The sequence below is a fragment of the Micrasema longulum genome, unplaced genomic scaffold (assembly GCF_059751315.1).
Source record: "Micrasema longulum isolate JH-2025_06_02 unplaced genomic scaffold, ASM5975131v1 h1tg001478l, whole genome shotgun sequence".
Classification (NCBI taxonomy): Eukaryota; Metazoa; Arthropoda; class Insecta; order Trichoptera; family Brachycentridae; genus Micrasema; species Micrasema longulum.
The window spans coordinates 554539-574734 of NW_028278663.1; the positions used below are offsets into that span (position 1 = coordinate 554539).

A 20196-nucleotide genomic window follows, 5' to 3' on the forward strand; every position below is an offset into this window, starting at 1 on the left:
AGTTATTACCAAAATATTTCACAGCCAACATCGCATTATCACCTTTAAGATAAGACTTTCGATTAAAATAGCTTTACCGCTCTCCAAGCCTAGGGTTAAGATTACAAATACATTTTACTTTTAAAAACACAACCATTGACTCGCGTGCTCAAAGCGCAAGAAAATTCTTATTACAAATACTATGGAAATTTAATAATATCATCATTTAAATTCCATTACCAATTATTAATGCTTTTATTGGTGACTAATTTTATCACTATGTGAGAATTTAAGTACTAGGTACGTATAATTCAACAGAGTATTTGAAAGCATACATAATATGAAAATATTGATTACAAAGTAGTCAGTTTGATAATACACAAGATTTCACGGTGCTATGGTAACTTTACGACAACTTATTTTAATATAACAAAGAAAGGGGTGAATAATTTAAATGGCAAAATTTTAGCAAATTGTGAATCACCCAAGATAAATTATTTTTAATTTGTGTTCCATTATGTTTAATTCGGATTTACATTGTCTTTGTCCCAGATTAGTTCAAAAATATATTTAAGGTCCCAAACTCTTAAATTACTTCTTTATAAAGATTGTATAAAAAAAATAGTGATGTTATTTACAAACTATTCGCTAAAACATTTTGACAAATTAAGGTAAGTTGCAGGATAACTCAATAATCAAAACCACAAATAAATCTTAATTTATACTTGTAAAGACTACCCACTCCCCAAGATCAAAATAGATTATTGATACTTTTGAGATAAAATGACTAAATGATTTTAAAATGGACGGCATTCTCACCAAAATAAGTTTCCTTTGATCCAAAAAAAAATGTAATGACAAAATATTAATGGTAGAAAATAAAAAATGGTTCGATTTTAAATCAAATTGCACTAACAGTTATGTTTAGGATTAGATCACAAATGATAATATCAAGCGCAAAATTAGGGCACTAAGTGAGTTACCTAAATATAGATAAAATGAGTAGCCACACAATGTTATTCCACTCATTTTCTAATAAAATGCATTTAATTACATAAATATATATATATAATATAGCACCATGATTGAAATAAGCTGACTATATTACATACATGCATATCAAAAGTGCACGATAATGACAATATACACATTTTAATCAATGATGATCATAGCTTACATGTTAAATACGTATTCAATATGTATAACAGAAAATGAAGAGCATAATAAACAGTATTTCATTTTGTATGGCAAATTATAATATGTATATACAAGACATTAAATGACAACTGCAGTCTTCATTTTCTTGGTTAATATGATAATAATATTATTTATTCATTTTTTAAACATTATTTCATAAACTACGCTTAGATGAGGCTTTTTTTCTGAAGATCATTGGATTACATGATTATGGAGATCGTTTTGTTTAGTGAATTTATATTTTACCTAACAAATAGTCATATTATGTATTCCAGCATGATCGATATTGTAAAGCATTCTTTGCGCAAAATCAATGCCCGTGAAGCAAATGCATTTTTTTTCACCGAGAGTTTAACAACTAACAAGAGATCCCATTTAAAAAAATACAGTATACTCTTTATTTATGCCAAAAACTGCTTTGTTATAAATAATAAAACCTATCCATTACAAATTGAAGGCATAAAAAATAATTAGACATAACAAAAGTTAGAATCGAACCAACATTGAAATACAATTATTAGGTCTGTTTGCCTCGTGCAGTTATAATGTATTTGAGTTCACTGTAGTTACACTACATATTATTCAATTTTATCCTGTTACTTCAGCAAAATAATGTAAAAGCATCTAATGAAACATATGATTAGTTTATAGTTGACTTAATTTATGTTTGATGCGGAGATGGGAGCGTAGGGTATCTATCCGACTGTATGTAGCCTTACAAAAGGGGCAGTAAAACCTCTGAGAATTGTGGCTAAAGGAGTGGTGCCACCTGTTGGAAACCTCCTTGCCACAGGCCTTGCAGCGCCACAGTGCAGAGTTGATCACAGAAGCGGTAAACATCCTGTGATAGGATTGAGTGGACCTATGCGTGTCTGCAACGGCACACCAATGCAAAGTGAGTAAAAATCATTCCATAAATTATATTCAAGTTTTGTCTGATCGAAGCACACTGACAGAAAATAAAAGTATATACAGGATTTAATTATTTCAGATCACAGTCTCATCGTACATGTTAACACGGCAGCGGCCGGGTTCGGAGTGGCTTAGTATTCCCGAGCGAGTAGTCCCGAGTGCTTGGAACGCAGATGCGTGCGGAGGGTGTCTATACGGCTGTAGGTGGATGCGCAGTAAGGGCACGAGAACCGCTGGCTGGAGTGGCTGTGGGAGTGATGCCACCTGTTGGACACTTCCTTCCCGCACGACTTGCAGCGCCACATGGAGCTGTTCAGCGCCGCAGTAAACATGCTGTGATACGATTGTGTGGACCTAGTCATGTCTGCAATGGCACACCAACACTTTAAATACCACCATGCCCGTCGATACTCTATCCCATCAGTAATCCAAAACTGCTAAACTCATTCACTCGATAACACGAGAGAACTCCTTAGTACGGAGCAACATCCGTAATCCAAATTTACTTGTGAAAAATCAACATAATTTTTTTTTCTTTAATAAACTGCAATTCAGAAAAGTAGCAAATTCATTGGATTAAAGAAGTCCACTTATCAAAAAACCCATCCAATGTTCTGATTACTCCGGAAATTTAAACGGGATATTAGTTTTTTTAAATCAAAAAAATAGGAAAAATTATCTTTGAATTTACATCTTTGTGAAATGTTGTCGAGTTTCTCTTCAAAGTAAAATAAATCAATATATTTACGAGTGACTGACTGTATATAATGATATATCTTAAAGATAACCAACAATATGAAAATGTAGAACAATGAATGGGTTTAAGCGTGTACTGCCGTGGCAATGGAACAGACTTTATTTTAGAAAATGCGGAATGTTAGTATGATAATGAAGCATCTCAAACAAGTTTCCAATTATGATACTGAACTTACTCAGTGAGAAGAGAAATTCTCCGGCAGTCTGATGATGTTTGAAATGGTGCAAGTCTTATTAATTAAACATTGGCAGGTAGGTTTGCGAGACGCACATATAAAATGCATTGCTAAATTAAATTACGTGCGGGAATACAACACTTTGCTCAGTGTGGCATGCTAGGATGATGAAATGACGATAAACACTGATTATGGCGAAAATATTTGATAGTATTATGTATGACATAAAAAAGTACAAAAAAGCACTTTCCTTTAAGCATAAAAAACAAGGTGTCAGGGTTAAGAACATAGAAGGCGACATGCAAAAAACATATTTTCTCTTGGTGCGTTAGGTTCCCGAGTATTTGTCGCTTATTTTGAACATGGTATGCTATGAATTGAACAATTGCAAATATGAAACAAATGTTCCAAAACTAACTTTTTAACAATAAATGGTGCTAAAACATCTTCAAAGGCTAAAAATAACATTGGAAATAATATAATGGCAGATTCTCCACAAAATAAATTTAAAAGATTTTGATGACATTTCCAAGAAGCAAAGCCATATTAATAAATCAAATATAAATATTGCTAATTTTTCCAAAAATATCAACCGTAAAATTGAATAACTTGTGAGATAATTTGGTTAAAAAATGTACTGATTATATTTTCTAGTTTGCTCATTTTCTATTGAAAAAAAAATATACGAAGTAAAAGAATTTGTAATAAATGACATGTTAACAAGTTGACAAGTTAATAATTAAGAGATAATTTGGTTAAAAAATGTACTGATTATATTTTCTAGTTTGCTCATTTTCTATTGTAAATAAAATATATGAAGTAAAAGAATTTTTAATAAATTACATGTAATTAGTTAATAATGAATGTTGAGAGTAACTGCAAACAGAATATGTATTGTAATCTGTAGTTGAAATCAGTAGCAGTGGTAGTAGAAATGTAGTCAATTTTCCCTTATATTTATGCACGTACAGCCTGCTGAATCCGTTGGTTACATCAGGTGACCCAGTAATTTTACTGTTACTTTAATTCTGAAATATATTAAGAAAGCAGAAAGAATTCCTGAATGTTAGTCACAGTTCTTTACCATATTATGATGAGTGTGAAGCTGGTGTGTTGTATGTTGAAGCGCAATAATTGTACGTAAATAGACTTAATGAAACTAAAGGCTGATTGGTATCAGTTTTGTATATTTTATTAAACATTTTAAAGAAGAAAACAAAATTAACACGGAATTATTTACAATAAACAAATAATATAATCTTGATTATTGTGAATCATCAAAAATACCTGTATTTTACATCATTTTAAAATGTTAATTAACAATGAATGAAGATTTATACATCGAAATCAACTAATGATCAATTTATTACATTATTTAAATGCCTTTTGAATGTTGTAAATATAAATAGTGAATTATGCAATTATGGTGGGCTCGAAGGCAACATTCAATATGTTCAATATGTTAGGCATAAAAATTTTGAATTCAAGCTTCTCTGAATGTAAACAATACAATAACAAAATTATAACTTCTGAAACACAAAACAAAATGCTAAGCAGTGAGAAATAATGCCGACACAGCGCACTTTTCATATTGCTTAGGCAATAAAAATATAGCTGCAAAATTGTACATAAACATTAACTTAAATAAATTGTATCTTTAAGAAAAACAATGTTTTATTTCCAATATATAAATGAATGAGGAATAAAACGGGTCCCAGCACAGGCACAGATACCTGTGCTAGGACCCTACCAATATTAGTGGAGAGACAAGTAATTTCAGATCTGTATGGGACATTCACTTCATAAGCTTGTAAATATTACATTACACTGTATTTTACAGTCCCGAGAGTATAATTAATATTACGTTTTTACTTGTGAAGACACGAGGATTGGTCCACCAGCTCTGTGCCAACTCACAAGCATAAAGTAGTACATACATAACATTTTAGGCACCTTTCCATTAAATATTTAAATTTATATATTTTCATCAATCCTACCAAATTCATTTAGTAATTACCTAATTTATTTTTAATAAGTCTGGTAATCACGTCAACAAACACATTTCATACTTTCAAACAAGAGAAAAAAACTTTTTTAGTCACCCGATAAATATTATAGATTTTTGACACAACTTTTATGCTTGAACTTAAGTGCAAATAATTAACTTAGCATAAAGCGTTATAAAACAACACATAATTATATTATGTATTAATCAAGCAATATTATCAATTAATTTTTATTATAATTTTTCTAGATCACAAGTTAAGAGAAAATGTTTATCTCATAAATACAGAAAGTGTAAATGTATACAAGAAATTAAATGTTATATTGTTTACTTTGAAGTAGAAATCGTACGATGTGGTGCCACATACATTAGTTTTTCAATAATTCCAAAATTATTTGAAAAATTTAGAGAACAGTTATAAATAAAATTAAAGCAAACTCTTATGCACAAAACACATGTTTTAATTTTTGTTGGCATGGACCAAAATACAATGACATTTATCCAATAATTGGGCATATATGCGCTTACGAATATTATTTATTCATTGCAATTGAAATTACTTTTAGAATTTTTCAATACTTTAAATAACCCTCTCTAATATAGTAATAAAAAAATATTTTAGTTGGATAATTATTTTACCAAATAAATATCCGCATAGAGTTTGTTTTCTAATTCTTTTCACATTTTAATACTCTCCATTCTTCTATAGCAGTCAAACAGCGAATAGTCAAGGATCACTTATTTTCCCTACTCTAATACAAATAACACTTCCTTTCGAGCAACATTGGACTTGAGGGTCATACATTGTCTACATTACATATAAACCTAAAAGAATGAAGTTCATTACATTTCAGGCACAATCCAGACATGAATAAATATGCGGATAAGAAGATAGTGAAATATCTCATTAGTTCTTTATGGAGCGGAGCCTAGAAGCAAAAAGATGCAAAAAGAAACGCTTCCGAATGAGCTATAAATAATGTATCATGTGAAATGAACATGTCCTAATGTAGGAACAGTAATGCCTGCCTGTGACTGTTAAAATATAATGTGATGAGAGAATCGAGAAGTCTCTCCACAAAATGCACGTCTGGAACTGAGATAATAATATTATTAAAAGAAGAAAAAAACAAATGTTTGTAACATAGCACAATTTAATGTAAATTAGTAATAAATACAACACATAAATGCAGGAGCGAACACAAGCGAACAGAGCCACCTGCGTTCCGTATAAATAAACTTAAAAAGGGATAAATAACAGAACAAACTCGCGTGATGTATAACATAATAGCTAGATGTCTCTATGAATATAATATAATAATGCTGAGGTATGGAAATTTCATATTTTAACTTTGTCACTTAACTAGTAGCTTCAATTAACCATAACCCAATGTTTTACAAACTAAAATTACCTATGAGAAAAACAAATCAGGTAGACGCAATGATAAATTGTTAAGATAACATTTAGTTTGGTTAAAAATTAAATAACTAGTAATATTGCACAGAGTATGTATCAACGGATGATATTATCATAGCCCTCAGAAATGATTCAAGTCAACATATTCCAACAATAACTATCTACAAACAGTCAGGCCGTGGCGACAGAGGACTCTGACTGAATCCACCATTTTCACCCTTAGGCTGTAGCACCATTCCAATATATCACATTTTGATTACCGTACCACCCTAAATTTAGCTAAAGTTTAACAGAATTTAATATAACATTAATCTAGGTTAGTCCCGATCGCGCAATGCCAATATTCAATAATGCCATTAATGTTGAAGACGTGTTCCTTGAAGCGATTAGTGTCCGGGCACACGCGCCGGATCGTAACACTAACTAGGTAATAATACGAACACAATCATCATTCAGAGTGTAAACGATAAAGCTGTTACAATCAATGTAGAACTCCCTAAAACTACGATTTATCAAAATTGAAATATAATAATAATATATTAGAATTCGCGTAAAAAATCAACACTAATAAAATTTTATAGATAAATAAAAAAAAGATTTAAATATGACAATAAAATTTCACTGTAAATATAAAAACAATCTCCGTTTGTATAAAAAGTTTGTATAATAATAATAATCATCTAGGAATATTGGGCACACGCGTATGCATACGGCAGTCAGTCGAGCGCGTGCTGCAGCGTGTGCGGAGATGCGAGCAGAGGGGGCTCGAACTTGCGCGTGTCGGGGTTGTAGGCGGGGTGCTTGAACTTGCAGTGAGTGCGCAGGTTGTCGCTGCGAGTGTAGGTCGCGCGGCACAGCGGGCACTCGAAGCGGCCCGGGAAGTGCACGTGGTAATGGTTGCGGATGTGCGTGACCACCTTCCCGCACAGCTTGCAGCGGTGCAGGTTGAGCGCGCCCGCCACACGCTCGAACGTCAGCCGCATGTGCCAGCCCTTGGAGCCTGCAACACACTCCCCCACTCTCACACAGCCCAACATTCTCCTCTCCTCTCCTCTCCTCTATGGAACTCAATAAGCTAGGGTGTTTACGGAAGCGGTTTCGTACGCAGTATTCAAGAACATACTCGAAAAGAAAATTAGGAAATGAAAACATGCACGAAATGAAAATCCATGTACCTCCTTTTTTGTGAGCTTATCTGCCACTTCCGCTGAGTATAATAAGACCTTACCGCCACAAGCGATTGTTAGCTGGGGTAAGGGACATAGGACCACCCGACATCCCGCATATTTACATTGGGACTAACTGTACACTTTACTGAACATTCCTACCTAAACTTGTTCTTTACTGTGTGTACATTTCATCAAGCTTAAGATTATGAGAGTGAAATAAAAATATTCACATTGGAAAAAGAAATCTCGCTATATCAAGAATCAATAATGAAAAATGTCTTATGAAAAATGAGCCCTATGGGCGCTTAAATAAGTAATTTAAATGACTGAAATTAAGATGAAATCATAATTTTGGGATTTTAGCTAGGTATATGAATAGAAAAAAACAAATAATTAGGCATCATTCTAGGAATAAATTTAGCTAGCGGTGCATCGAAGGATGTGTGACGACAAGAGACAGTTATTTGCTTCATTGTAAAATATTTTATAAAATGATACACAAAAAACAAGTCAAGTTTAAAGTTTCAAATAGATAAATTATTTTGATAGTAAACAATGAAATAAATAATGTTCTGATAAAAGTAATTACTCCAAAATGGTTAATGTGGTAAGGAGACATGTGGAAGCGCATATACAATGAAGTGTTAGAATTTAAGGAAGATGGAAGAACAGTATTTAGTATGATTAAAACAAAATGAAATGACAAATAAAAATCTTTAATTAAAAAAAAAAACAGAAACATGGAAAAGATTTAGACTTAAAATAAATATTAGAGTTAACTTTAAAGGCACATGCAAGCTTAGTAAGAAAAGCCTTAAAGAAGAGCCATGTAAATTGGCAAACAGTAACATCTACAACTTCTAGGAAATCCCAAAATGAAATTTATACAGATAAATTATTACACCATATTATGTATATACTTTCTTATACTAATACATTAATGTCATCCGAATGCTGAAGAGATTTGATAGTATAGGTAATATTTCAAAAGAAACGTAAATTAATATTAATTTGTCTCGGATTTTATTTGATTAATTTACAAAAACTTTTTAAACCAGCACAAATAACGGAAAAGCTAATGGATTTTTTTATATTATTTTGAGGAAACAGATTAAATGTATCTACTATTTTTTTACTATCCAAATGCTTTATTTCAAAATGCAACTTGTGGGAAAAAAAGTATAGAAAACCCTAAATGTTATTATTTTTACAGCTAAATAATGTGCACACCTTGTTTTGTAAGGTATTCTTGATAATTTAGATTTGGAGGCATGGAAATCAAGTTTTTTGTATTAGTTCAACACAAAGGGCCTTACTCATAAACTTGGCATATGCTAGTTACACTTAAAAATAGTGGTATAATTCGAATGGGAATACCATCCTTATTATAGTGGTAGAATATAATATTCCCATCCAAATTATACCACTATACTTAGGCGTAACTTTACGCAGAGTTTATGAGTAAGGCCCTATATGTCATATGAATGAAAGAAGATAATTATACCATCTATTTATCTTGGTAAATTATTATATTTATTTATCAATAGATTAATATTTTCCACATATTAAAAAATAAATATCACAAAAAAAATGTGACTACAGATAAGGTAACTTTAGTTTTATGTATTTACAACAAGGTGTTTAAATTTTTTTTTTCTTAAAATCACTACAAAAGACCTTCAAAATAAATCACCTAATTTATGTACATTATACATTTATTTTTGTGTTAATTATTAATACTTAAAATGACTATGTAAGGAAATTACTAAAGTAACAAGTGTTTTATAAAAAAAAAAGGAAGTACATATTATCTTCCGAAATAAAAAGGAATATGTTTAACTTTATCACACATTGAGAAAATGTTTGTCTTAAAAAATATTTATTGAAATAAAACTAAGGCTATTTTTCATTAACTGAGATCAAATTCAAATATTCATAAAAAATAACTAGTTTTATGATGAAATTATTATGTTTGAAATGATAATTGGACTAAAAAAGCAGATAAATGATTTTAAAAGTTTAATAGTAAGCCAGACAAAGGATAAATAATTATGAGAACTGATATAAATGTGGAAAACCTATAGTTACTTTTATTTTTTAAATAAGGCACAATTTATTTTGCATATGGCAAAAAAACATTTTTGGTGATTATTAATAATCGATAACATCAGTATGTATTTCAGATACAACATATTAAGAATTTTTACATTAAATATAGCAACCACCATTTATTAGTTTGAAATGAAGCATTTATAATTAAATGAGGGAACTATGCACACATAAAAAATATTTACATGTAACATGACAATCACAAATCACATGTTTTTGTGATAGTGATAATTTTAGTCAATTATCACAATTCAGAGATCTAGAACATTACCTATAAATTTTGAATGAGTTTACACCCAGAATAAACAGTAGAATATAACTAAATGTATATACAATTATATAGATTTGCAATAAGTCCTAGCTAACCTTATGCATGGTTATCTATTTTTCATCGCTGATGATAAGTATTTTTTTCAATTTCTATATTCTGAACTAGATAAATGTAATTTTCACAAAACAATACACAAGGCAAAGTAAAAATTTTATGTATAAGGAAGATGGCAAAAAAGAATGTGAATATGGTGAAAATGTTAGCTAAACTCCAAATCAATTATTGTTTTGTCATAGCCAACCCTTAAAAACTGCAGATAAATAAGAGCATTGGCCTGTCTACCTTTACATAAAATTCATGCCTACATAATTAGATGAATATAAAATATATTTAACAAAAATACATTACTAGATCATGATTTAATTAAATAGCAACTAAAACTGCCTAATTATTAATGAACTCAAGAGACAGTAAGAGATTTACTGATTCAGTCAACTCAAATGTTGTATTTGTATGAAATTTTGCTGGTTAATACCTGTATATATATACACTTAAAATTTTGTGCAATTATTCTGACATTCATACAATGCGGCTATGTGAATAAATCTCTTACAATCTGGGCTGTAAATAACATATCAAAAAGAGATATATTAAATCGGATGTTAACTTCGAGAGAAGATAGGCAATTTGAATAAGGTCCCTAATACTAAATGCAAGTTCTATTTGTAAAAAAATATATAATTTGACTTTGAAATAATAAAGAGAGGTACATAACACTTAATTTGGAATTCATTTTCAGCTGATGTCAAAAATTAAAATTGTAAAGGTATTTGACACGCTCAAAACCTAAAATTATTTCAACATTTTTTTTATTAAAAAAAATCTCTGTGCAAAACAATAAAGGTAGAAAAATAAAAATAATCTCATTACTTTTGGCAAATATTATAACTTACATATAGGCCAGTCACCCGCCTATAATATTAACAATAAACTCACTTTTTAAACCAACTTCTAAGGCTTGACTTAATTTCTGAATTAGAATTAGAGTATTATAAAGGCACTCTTTGGAAAAAAAATAAGGGCAACACCTTATCAAATATATAAATATAAGAAATGTAAGCACAGTGTAAATAAGATAAACATGATGCGTTTAAGATCTATAAGTACCCAATAAATGAGTAGATTCCATGGCACTGATTATCATATTATCACAGAAGTAAATATGCATCAGGATTGCGTAAGGGGTGTTAGGATAGTGGACTTGGTATCTCTGTGTTTCATTCTCACGTGGCGTTTGAGATTATCCGCTCTCGTAAGTACAAGGGAGCAGTAAGGACAGCGGTGTTGGTCCGGATTGTGTGATTTCATGTGTTTCTTTATGTTGGCCACCACTTTGCCACACAATGCGCAGGTTTTCCAGTCTACAAATATACTGCTCTTCATGTTTGTCAGACTGTACTTGGATTCGCGAATGTTATCGGAATTTGCAACTCTTAATCCCAAATAACCTAAAGGCTCGTGATTCTCGTCGGAGGTAAGTTGGCCTGCAAAATTCCAGCCATTTGGTCAACATCCAACTTTGTATGATATAATAATTATATAACTCATCAGTCTGATTGTGCAAATAAAACAGAACAGAGATAGACAATGTTTCAGAAAAACAATTTTATGTAAGTCTCATTTTGTAAAATTCATGTATTTCTAACAGTTAATAACAATATATTTATCGCTAAATTTAATCTATCAACAAATATAAAAGTAACATGTAATTAAAAAAAGTAAGAACACATTTTATCTCAGTTAAAAGAATGAGGAATTCGACAATTAGACTGATTGAAATACAATACTCAACTAACCCAGTTTACATTTTTCGTAACATATCATTTCTTGGAGCATGCCGGAACCTTTTCACTATTGAATCAAACATCTAAGGTACAATAATGAACAAAATATAGCTATTCTACATTGTTGGACAATCACTTAATATGTATCAAACAAATTCGACATTCTCAATAAATTTATTGACTAAACCGTCACCAGGAAACAACATAGTACGAACCTAAAACATTTTTTATTTCAATGAGGACTACTTATAAACTAATAATAATATAACAGGCACGAATCTTTTATCCTGCGGAACATTTTACAAATTTTTCCGTTAACTCAGAGCATAGCATGGAACAATTATATTTATGTAAAATTTAAGAAGTGGCAATTTGTTTTGTCACAAAAAAGTAGGTGGATATATTATTCTATAAATTGACAAAAGGGCGAGAGAAAAGTTATGTATTAGTGAGCGGTGATGGAATTAGACATGATTCATGCACAGTGAACTGCATGTTAGGACTTCTGAGACATTTCACATTGCGTCGGATAGTGTATAACATTATTTTGAATAAATTTTACATGACGAGGGTTGCATCAAAACAATATGAAATGTTACAGATATGAAAATATAATAAGCACCTTCACCATTATAATATGTAAGCGTATTAGCAAATCTACAAAACATACGGGATGGTAAGCGAGAATAAACAAAAATATTGAGCAATCTAAAACCACCGAAGACCCTCAAACCGGGTGCTTATTTACCAAAACAGAAACACGCTAGTTGTACTTATTGGCTAAGAAATCAGAATGTCAGAGTGAAACTAAAATGCCAATTTTACTCATTTTTTTATCCTTTTAAACTTTTAAATAAAAACTATAAATAGGATAAAGTGTGTAAACTTTATAAACATAATAATTTGTATAATTGAACAGATACCTAAAATTGAAATTACACTTAAGAAGATCATGAGTTTAATTAGCGAATAATTATTATATTTTACGTAGAAATCCAAAAAGAGTAAAAATGGTGAAATTTATTAAAATAATTGCCCGTTTCACATATGTTTTTGGTAAATAAGAACCGCAATTAGATACAACAAAAAATGATATTAGATGAAAGCAAGAATTTTCAGCAAGTACAGGAAATTTATTTGGTTATTATCGGATAAAGCGGGTTGATTTAGGATGATAATTATAGTATCTGCTTGTGTCCGTGGCGATACAGCGATACATGTTTATGAAGCCGTCGGATTGAACTAACAAAATAATCTTTTTAAGTATTATTCTTAATACTTGCATACTAAAATTTCCGCTTCCATTGAGTGAATTCTATTTTTTAAATGAAATAAAAAAATATAGAAACACAAGGTGGTGTTGAATAACATATTTTTGCTGGCAAATAATAAATTAAGTAAAGAAAGAGACGATCAATTATAGGAAATCAGATACAAATACAATGCAGTATCAAAATTATTGCTCGTTTGAAAAGAGCTTTGAAGAGAAAACGGAATCGGGGTTCGTACGCCGTGTGTTCAAATTGATGGACTGTTTATGATGTTCAGAACGTCAGCAAGAAGTACAAACACACAGCATAAAAACCCAGAAAACATTATCAGTAACTGAAAGGCTGTGAAAATCTGAGAACTTTAAAAGATATTGGAAGAAATTAGTAAGTTTAAAAAAAATAATTTTTGTTCAGGAAACTACATTGAAAGGGAAACTTCAACGCACAATTTAATAAGGTATAAAAATATTTGTCAGAATTGCTCGGCAATAAATCCTGTTGAAATGAAACAAAAATGAGGTGCAACGAGCCAGTTGTAAAATTACATTGATACTATTTTGTATTTGTAAATAGATGGACACACAGAACGACACAGAGATGGAAAAAATATTTGAATTGTATTCTTACCGTCCATAGTGTCTGCGGGGTCAAGGTGGGTTGGGATCATAAGCTCACTTTCCGAGGTGTCGGATAGTCCGTGCGATCCCAGGAGAGAGGTCATATCGCCAGGACCCTGTGGTGGCAAAAACCGCATCAATTAATTTGTCCTAATTACAAGATTAATTGTTTTATAAAAAGCCTCATTACCATTTTTACTAAATAAAATTTTGTGTAGTACTAGTTAGCACATTTGTCTAGCATGCAAGGTCTCATATTTAATTCCCGAGACAAATATTTGCCTTGCGATTTGGGCAAATATTTCAATAAAAAAATGGAAATCAAGTTCTGGTAGAATGGGGTTCGAAACTCGGACCTTTGATCTGCGACAACAACAGGACCATAACTCGGTTGAATTTTAATTGGTGTTAGAAAAATAATACTAATAATTTTGTCTTAAAATAGAAGCCCCCGACTTTTGCACATAATTGGTTCCTGAAAATGTGTGCGAATGCTGAATGTTCAAAAGTCAACAATGTAAAAAAATCATCAAAAATTGCATTTTAAAATATTTATTTATCAATAAATAATTAAGTTAATGAGGCGGTTTCATTATAAATTTTCGGAGGAGCAAGTTGAATACCACACTTTATTTTCTTGATAAAAAGTTCTATGACATGCTGTGTCCTTTCCCAAACCCTCTACATACTTGAAATATACATTCTCCATTGGGATCACAGTGTTCCGTGATGGTAAAAATTTGTCAAGATGCATGAAGGCTTCATTCATATTTTTGATTTTCAAAGTCTTGACGATTTTATCAGCTTCTTCATCGCATTCACTGTGTATTTCATTGACCAGTTGTTGCTCAATTGAGTATTTATTTGACAGAGGTATTGAGTGAGATTTAATCAACTCATTAACATCTTCGTTATTGACATCATTTCACCTTTGATAGTTTGCAGAGTTTCTTTAGAATTTATAAAATCACTCGTCATTTGTGGGCATAATTATTTCCAGGAATCTTTCATTGTTGACTCTTTTATTTCATATAATTACGAGTCTCCAATATTGCTTACTGCGTTCCATATATTACAGTTCTTCCAAAGTTCTCTTAATGTAGGCACACCTTCCCTGTCAGTTACCTTGATGGCCTGATTAATGATTGGCTTTTAGAACGTGGTTTTTTATATTGAAATTTTTTTGTGTATTTCTTTTTTATTTGGACAATTTTTTTATTTTTTTTATTTTCGATGTACAAATTTTCTTTTTTTCCATAGTAATAAGAATTTTTATATGTTTATAGAATTTATGAGATAAGATTATGTATATATATTAGAACTTAACTATAAGCACCTGCTGATGAACTGCATTAAATTCAGTTCAGTAGGACTTGATAATTTATATGTTAATTTTTGTATAAATTTCGTTAAAAACTATTTACGAAATTATTAATTTACTACGATTAATTTACTACGAAAATAGCGGATGGGAAGTTCTGCCCCAATCGCCATATAGTCCAGGCTTGGCGCCTTCTGACTTCCATTTGTTTCGGTCGATGCGGAATGCACTTTCCGGGATACGCTTCACTTCAGTCCACGGCATCAAAAATTAGCTCGATTCGTTCTTTGATTCAAAAGATTACCATTTTTTTTTGGGATGGCATACACAAATTGCCAGAAAGATGGGGAAATGTTCTAACTTCCGATGGACAATACTTTGAATAACAGAATTGTACAAGATTTTATTTAATAAACGCTCAAATTTCCTAAAAATAATCCGGTTTTTAAGTTAGAGACCCAATATTATTTCTTTAAGTTGAGCGGGGAGTGGACAGAAAGAAAATACAAATGATCATATTAAATTCTTTTCATAAACCTTTATTCAATCTCATACTAAGTACGACTCATTGACAAAAATTATCACCATTTCATGTACAAACTATCTAAGTGAGATCCTAAAATAGAAATATTTGTTACTTATAGCATTTAGAACATAAATCATACAAATAATACATCTAATGTACACAAGTAGTAATGACGACTTTACACTGCGGTAAATAACATAACTATGCTTCAAAAGCAGGTGGAATTATCACTAAAAACAATTTAAATAACACCACTGATCAATTTTAAAGTTTTACAAATGCATGTATAAATGAAATAGGAAATTCATATAAACATAATATCAGCAACAAAGGATTAAAATGTTGAACTGATTTACTTTTTGATAAAGTTAAAATTGTTGACTGAAAAATAACATGTTTTGGCAAAAAAACTAATAAAACATATTTATTTTATACTTTCATTGTATTAACTCTTTTGTTTTCTTTAGTTGAGAGATTAAAATTCAAAGCCAGTATTTTACATAAGGTAGAAATCATCCTATGGAGATAATCTAATAAAATGAATATGTAGATGCTTAGGCTTACAGCTAGCAGTATGTGATGTCAGATAAAAATAAACTTAGTTAAAGAGATCCAAAAAATATTTTCTTAATAGTATATTTATCCCTCGAGCAAATGCATCCTGGGTAAAATGTTAGTTATTTTAGCAATATATATTATGTATATTTCATTAAAAAAATATTTGCACACCAAAGAGGTAGACATCATTAATCATCATTCGTAGTTAATATGAAGTGTAAATGTGCAGCAATGTTTGCTTGTTTATAAAAATATCTAAATACATATATTTCTCATAGTGGGTATGCGTAGTTACTCCAGCTAATTGATCACTTTCGGCACCTGGGAATTGTAAATGGGGAGATTGCACAATTGACATAAAATGTCATAAATGGCACAAACATCTGCCATATTCAATTTGTTTATATTTCATACTTTATATACAACAAACAAAAGAAAAGTATATTATTTTAGATTTAAGATTCATTTGTAATAATACAGTAAAACCTCGTTTTTACATTCGTCAATTTTACGTTTTCCCGCTTTTTCCGCTGAAATATTTAGGTCCCATTTTTTTCCATACATCCTCATTCGAATATTCCCCCAATTAACGATTATACGGAAAGAAGATAGTTTAAACAGTTCTCATAAAAGTGTGAAACAGTTTAGCCGCGATGTAAATGACAGTTCAAATTACGTGGTGCCATACTAAAAAAGTGATACCATATTAATAAAATTTCCCAATATTTAGGGAAAAAATCATTGTAAGCATTTTATGCAAATTCAAAATTTTATTTTCGTGTTTTCAAGTTAAAGTACACAGATAAAATTATTTTAATATGTTTTTTAATTCAATAAAAAAAAAACCACTGTAGTATTGCTTGGAAACATACAAAATATTTTTAATTAAATCGTAGGTTAATATGAATAATCCCCAATTATGATAGTTTATACAATTTTTCTGCAGTTTTTCATTTCCTCACTGTAGTGTTTTCTTCAGTTCACAGAAAAACGTAAAACAGGGCTTTACTGTAGTAATAAACTTCAACGTTTTATAAAGAATATTCATCAAAACAGAAGTACTAACGATGGAAACAATAAAAAAGTTGCATAAATGTACATACATCATGTATTGTCAAAAAGGGCATTCGTGGATAGTTACGGCCATTTTTATCCTAATAATTTGATAAAGCTACGACATCAAATATGTTGAAATATAAAAATATTAGAATTGCACCATTTAGTTTTTACTGTGTAAAAAACCCTTACATATTTTGAAATTCAAGTGATATTTTAATATCAGTGAAGAAATGAAAATCATTTTCAAACAGTTCTTATTTGAATTTGACAATACATTAAACAAGTTGTATCTATTAAAAAATATGCCTGGCATACAGAAAAGTAAGTATTACATTTTGGGGTATTCAATGGTGATCATTTTTGTAATATTGCCCCTTAAATAAATTCTAAGGAAAAAAAAATACTTTCAAATCAATGACTGTTTTAATGACTTTATCAAAGTATGTAAATATGGTTCCAGGGAACCTATCTTTTATTAAACTTAATAAATATTATTTATAAATGAATTTGATATATATTTACGCTATTTTGTACACAATGTAGAGTTTTCAATATGAGAAATTTTAGAGAACGATAAAATAAAAACTGAAAAATTTAAAAACCTATATTTTAAGCTAATAAGCCTGTAGTTTATAAAAAGGAAAAATGCATTAAAAAAAACATATGGGCATACAGCAAAAATCCACCATGGGATTGAATTGAATATTGAATTATACAGATTTAAAAAAAAAATATTTATAAAAAGTGTTTTTTTTACAGTGCAACATACAAAACATAGTGACATTCTTGACACTATTTAAGCAAAAATTTGTATACGTAGCAAAATTTTTGTTTGCGTGCCCAAAATATGTTCTATAAAAAATCGATACACAAAATCAATACTGGTGGTAAAATATTGATGGACAAAACAATATAAAATAAATCGGTATAGAATATTATGGTAAGCTATTATGTGGAAAACATTGTTTTAGCTTTAGTAAATGTGTGTACTGAAATACAAGATCTCAAAACATTTATTAATAATCTTCCTATAGTTAATTGGTCCAATTTGTAAACTGTACAACACTTTAAATTAATGAAAAAACCATATGTAGTATAGTCTGTTCTAACAATGATATAGAGATATATTTAATTCTAGATGAGAAAAAAAACTAATCACAGTTCATTACATGAATATGAGAAATATCAGAACCAAATTAAATTTGTTTAGTAAAACCAAATGGCAATAATCACAAATTAAAAAATAAATATGTTGTAATATTTCATCGAATAAACAGTGTATTTTTCATAAACAATGCAAATAAATACATAATAATATATGTATTATTAAAAAAGCAATAAAACTTAAATAAATAAAAATATGACAAATAGATATTTAAAATTATATTAAACATGAATAAAGGATATAGATATTAATTGTTACTAAACAATGCACTATGCATTTCGTATTGTGTGTATACGAAATAAAAACAATCCTTAAATTATTCATTCTCAGAAGTAAAATTTTAGAAAACATTCAATATCTTTCTTGGGATACAGCAACAAACAACGCGCTCGATAGCGGGACTATACGATAAAATATAAATTATTTCTAACATACTATATACAAAAATATATTTCGGTATTAGGACCAACTTAACCTATGTCATATCACAACCAAAATGTATAAAACATTTATCCTTATATACCTTGTAGATTTCACGAGCCAAATTCTAACGGGACGAGATATCAACCGAAAGGATACGATTACGTTCGCCCCAGCAATCGTTAATATTCCATTTCTCACTCAATCCATCATTTACATTATGTGGAGCGGTCCTCGGAAGCTCTATTCGCGGGAATAGGAAACTCTAAACGGGACATCAATTAATTACATATAGTGTTTCTGTTTGGTGAAGTGTTCAGTCGGTACACCATTTGCTCCGAGAGTTACAATCAGGAAGTTCAGTGCTACGGGAAATTGGATATGAAAAATGTTTTCTTATTTGTGGTAAACATAAGAGCATTTAATTGACAGCGAAACTTTTCAAAAATGTATGAAGAATTTCATAAAGTGAACTACTTTGCAACGTCACAAGTTCATAGCGTATTTTGACGTATGGCGGGTACAAAAAATTCGTACAGGATTCAACTTTTGAATGTCAGAAACACTCACCGACCTGAACTCGTGATGTCGCAGGCATAATGTAATTTTGAAGTTTCGGTGGGTGATTTTCAAAATGACAAAACTTAAAAAGAACATAGCGACGATAAAACATAGTTTGATAGTCGTCTATTGAAAAATATATATTTTTTAAAACCACTGAACTTCCTAATTAGATTAGTGTAGAACTAGGTTAACTCGGTGTAGGGTCTTCCCCCCCTCCCCCGTGGTCGTGGCCCTGCTCGCGGTCCCGGCAGAGGCGGTGCGCCTTGCACTTGTCGTGGTGGTTGAGGATCTCGAGGCGGAAGTTGCCGTTGCCCTCCACGAAGGAAGTGCGGATGTCGGGCAGGTGGTGCGCCCAGCGGCGGCAGTAGGAACAGAGCATGATGTTGCGGCGCTCGTCGTACTGCAGCCAGGCGAACTGCTCCAGCCAGTTGGCGCGGAAGCGGCCGCCCTTGCGGGGGATGGCGCGTGCGGGTGGCTGGATGACGGACAGCTGGCGAGCCTCACCCTTGCCGCACTCCAGCGTGAGGTAGCGCTGCAGGGCACTCGCGCCCTTAGTGGGCGGGGGAGTAGCAGACCCGGTATTAAGTCTTCCCCAATCGATCGTCTGTCAACAGAGAAGGAAAGGATTTGGTTTTTTAGTCGATTCTTTTCCAAAGACGTTTTTAATATTAAATCACGTCATTTTTATTTTGAATTTAATTTAGACTGACTAGGCAGATCCCTTCCTTCCTGTAGACGACTTTAAAGTAATTTGTTACAGTTTAGACATTCTTAATTTTAAATTACATCACAAAGAAGAAAAAGATCAATACCTGCAGTAAAAAAAAAGAAAATTGAAAAAACACATATGTAATACATTC

The 20196-nt window shown here is 31.0% G+C and overlaps 1 protein-coding gene across 6 annotated transcripts in view; it reads right to left on the bottom strand.

The window, feature by feature from the left end:
* Nucleotides 1-1693: 1693 nt before the first annotated feature.
* Nucleotides 1694-20196, bottom strand: part of fru (sex determination protein fruitless) — a 50759-nt gene continuing 32256 nt past the window's right edge. For 3 of the 6 annotated variants that reach the window (XM_088235953.1, XM_088235955.1, XM_088235954.1), the window contains exon 7: nt 19389-19940. In XM_088235953.1, coding sequence (XP_088092079.1) covers nt 19524-19940 — 417 coding nt within the window. In that variant the 3' untranslated portion in view covers nt 19389-19523. Of the gene's footprint in view, nt 2049-2081; nt 2453-4187; nt 7443-13733; nt 13840-19388; nt 19941-20196 lie in introns of those variants that run through there. The other 3 variants (XM_088235958.1, XM_088235957.1, XM_088235956.1) reach the window with 3 other exon arrangements.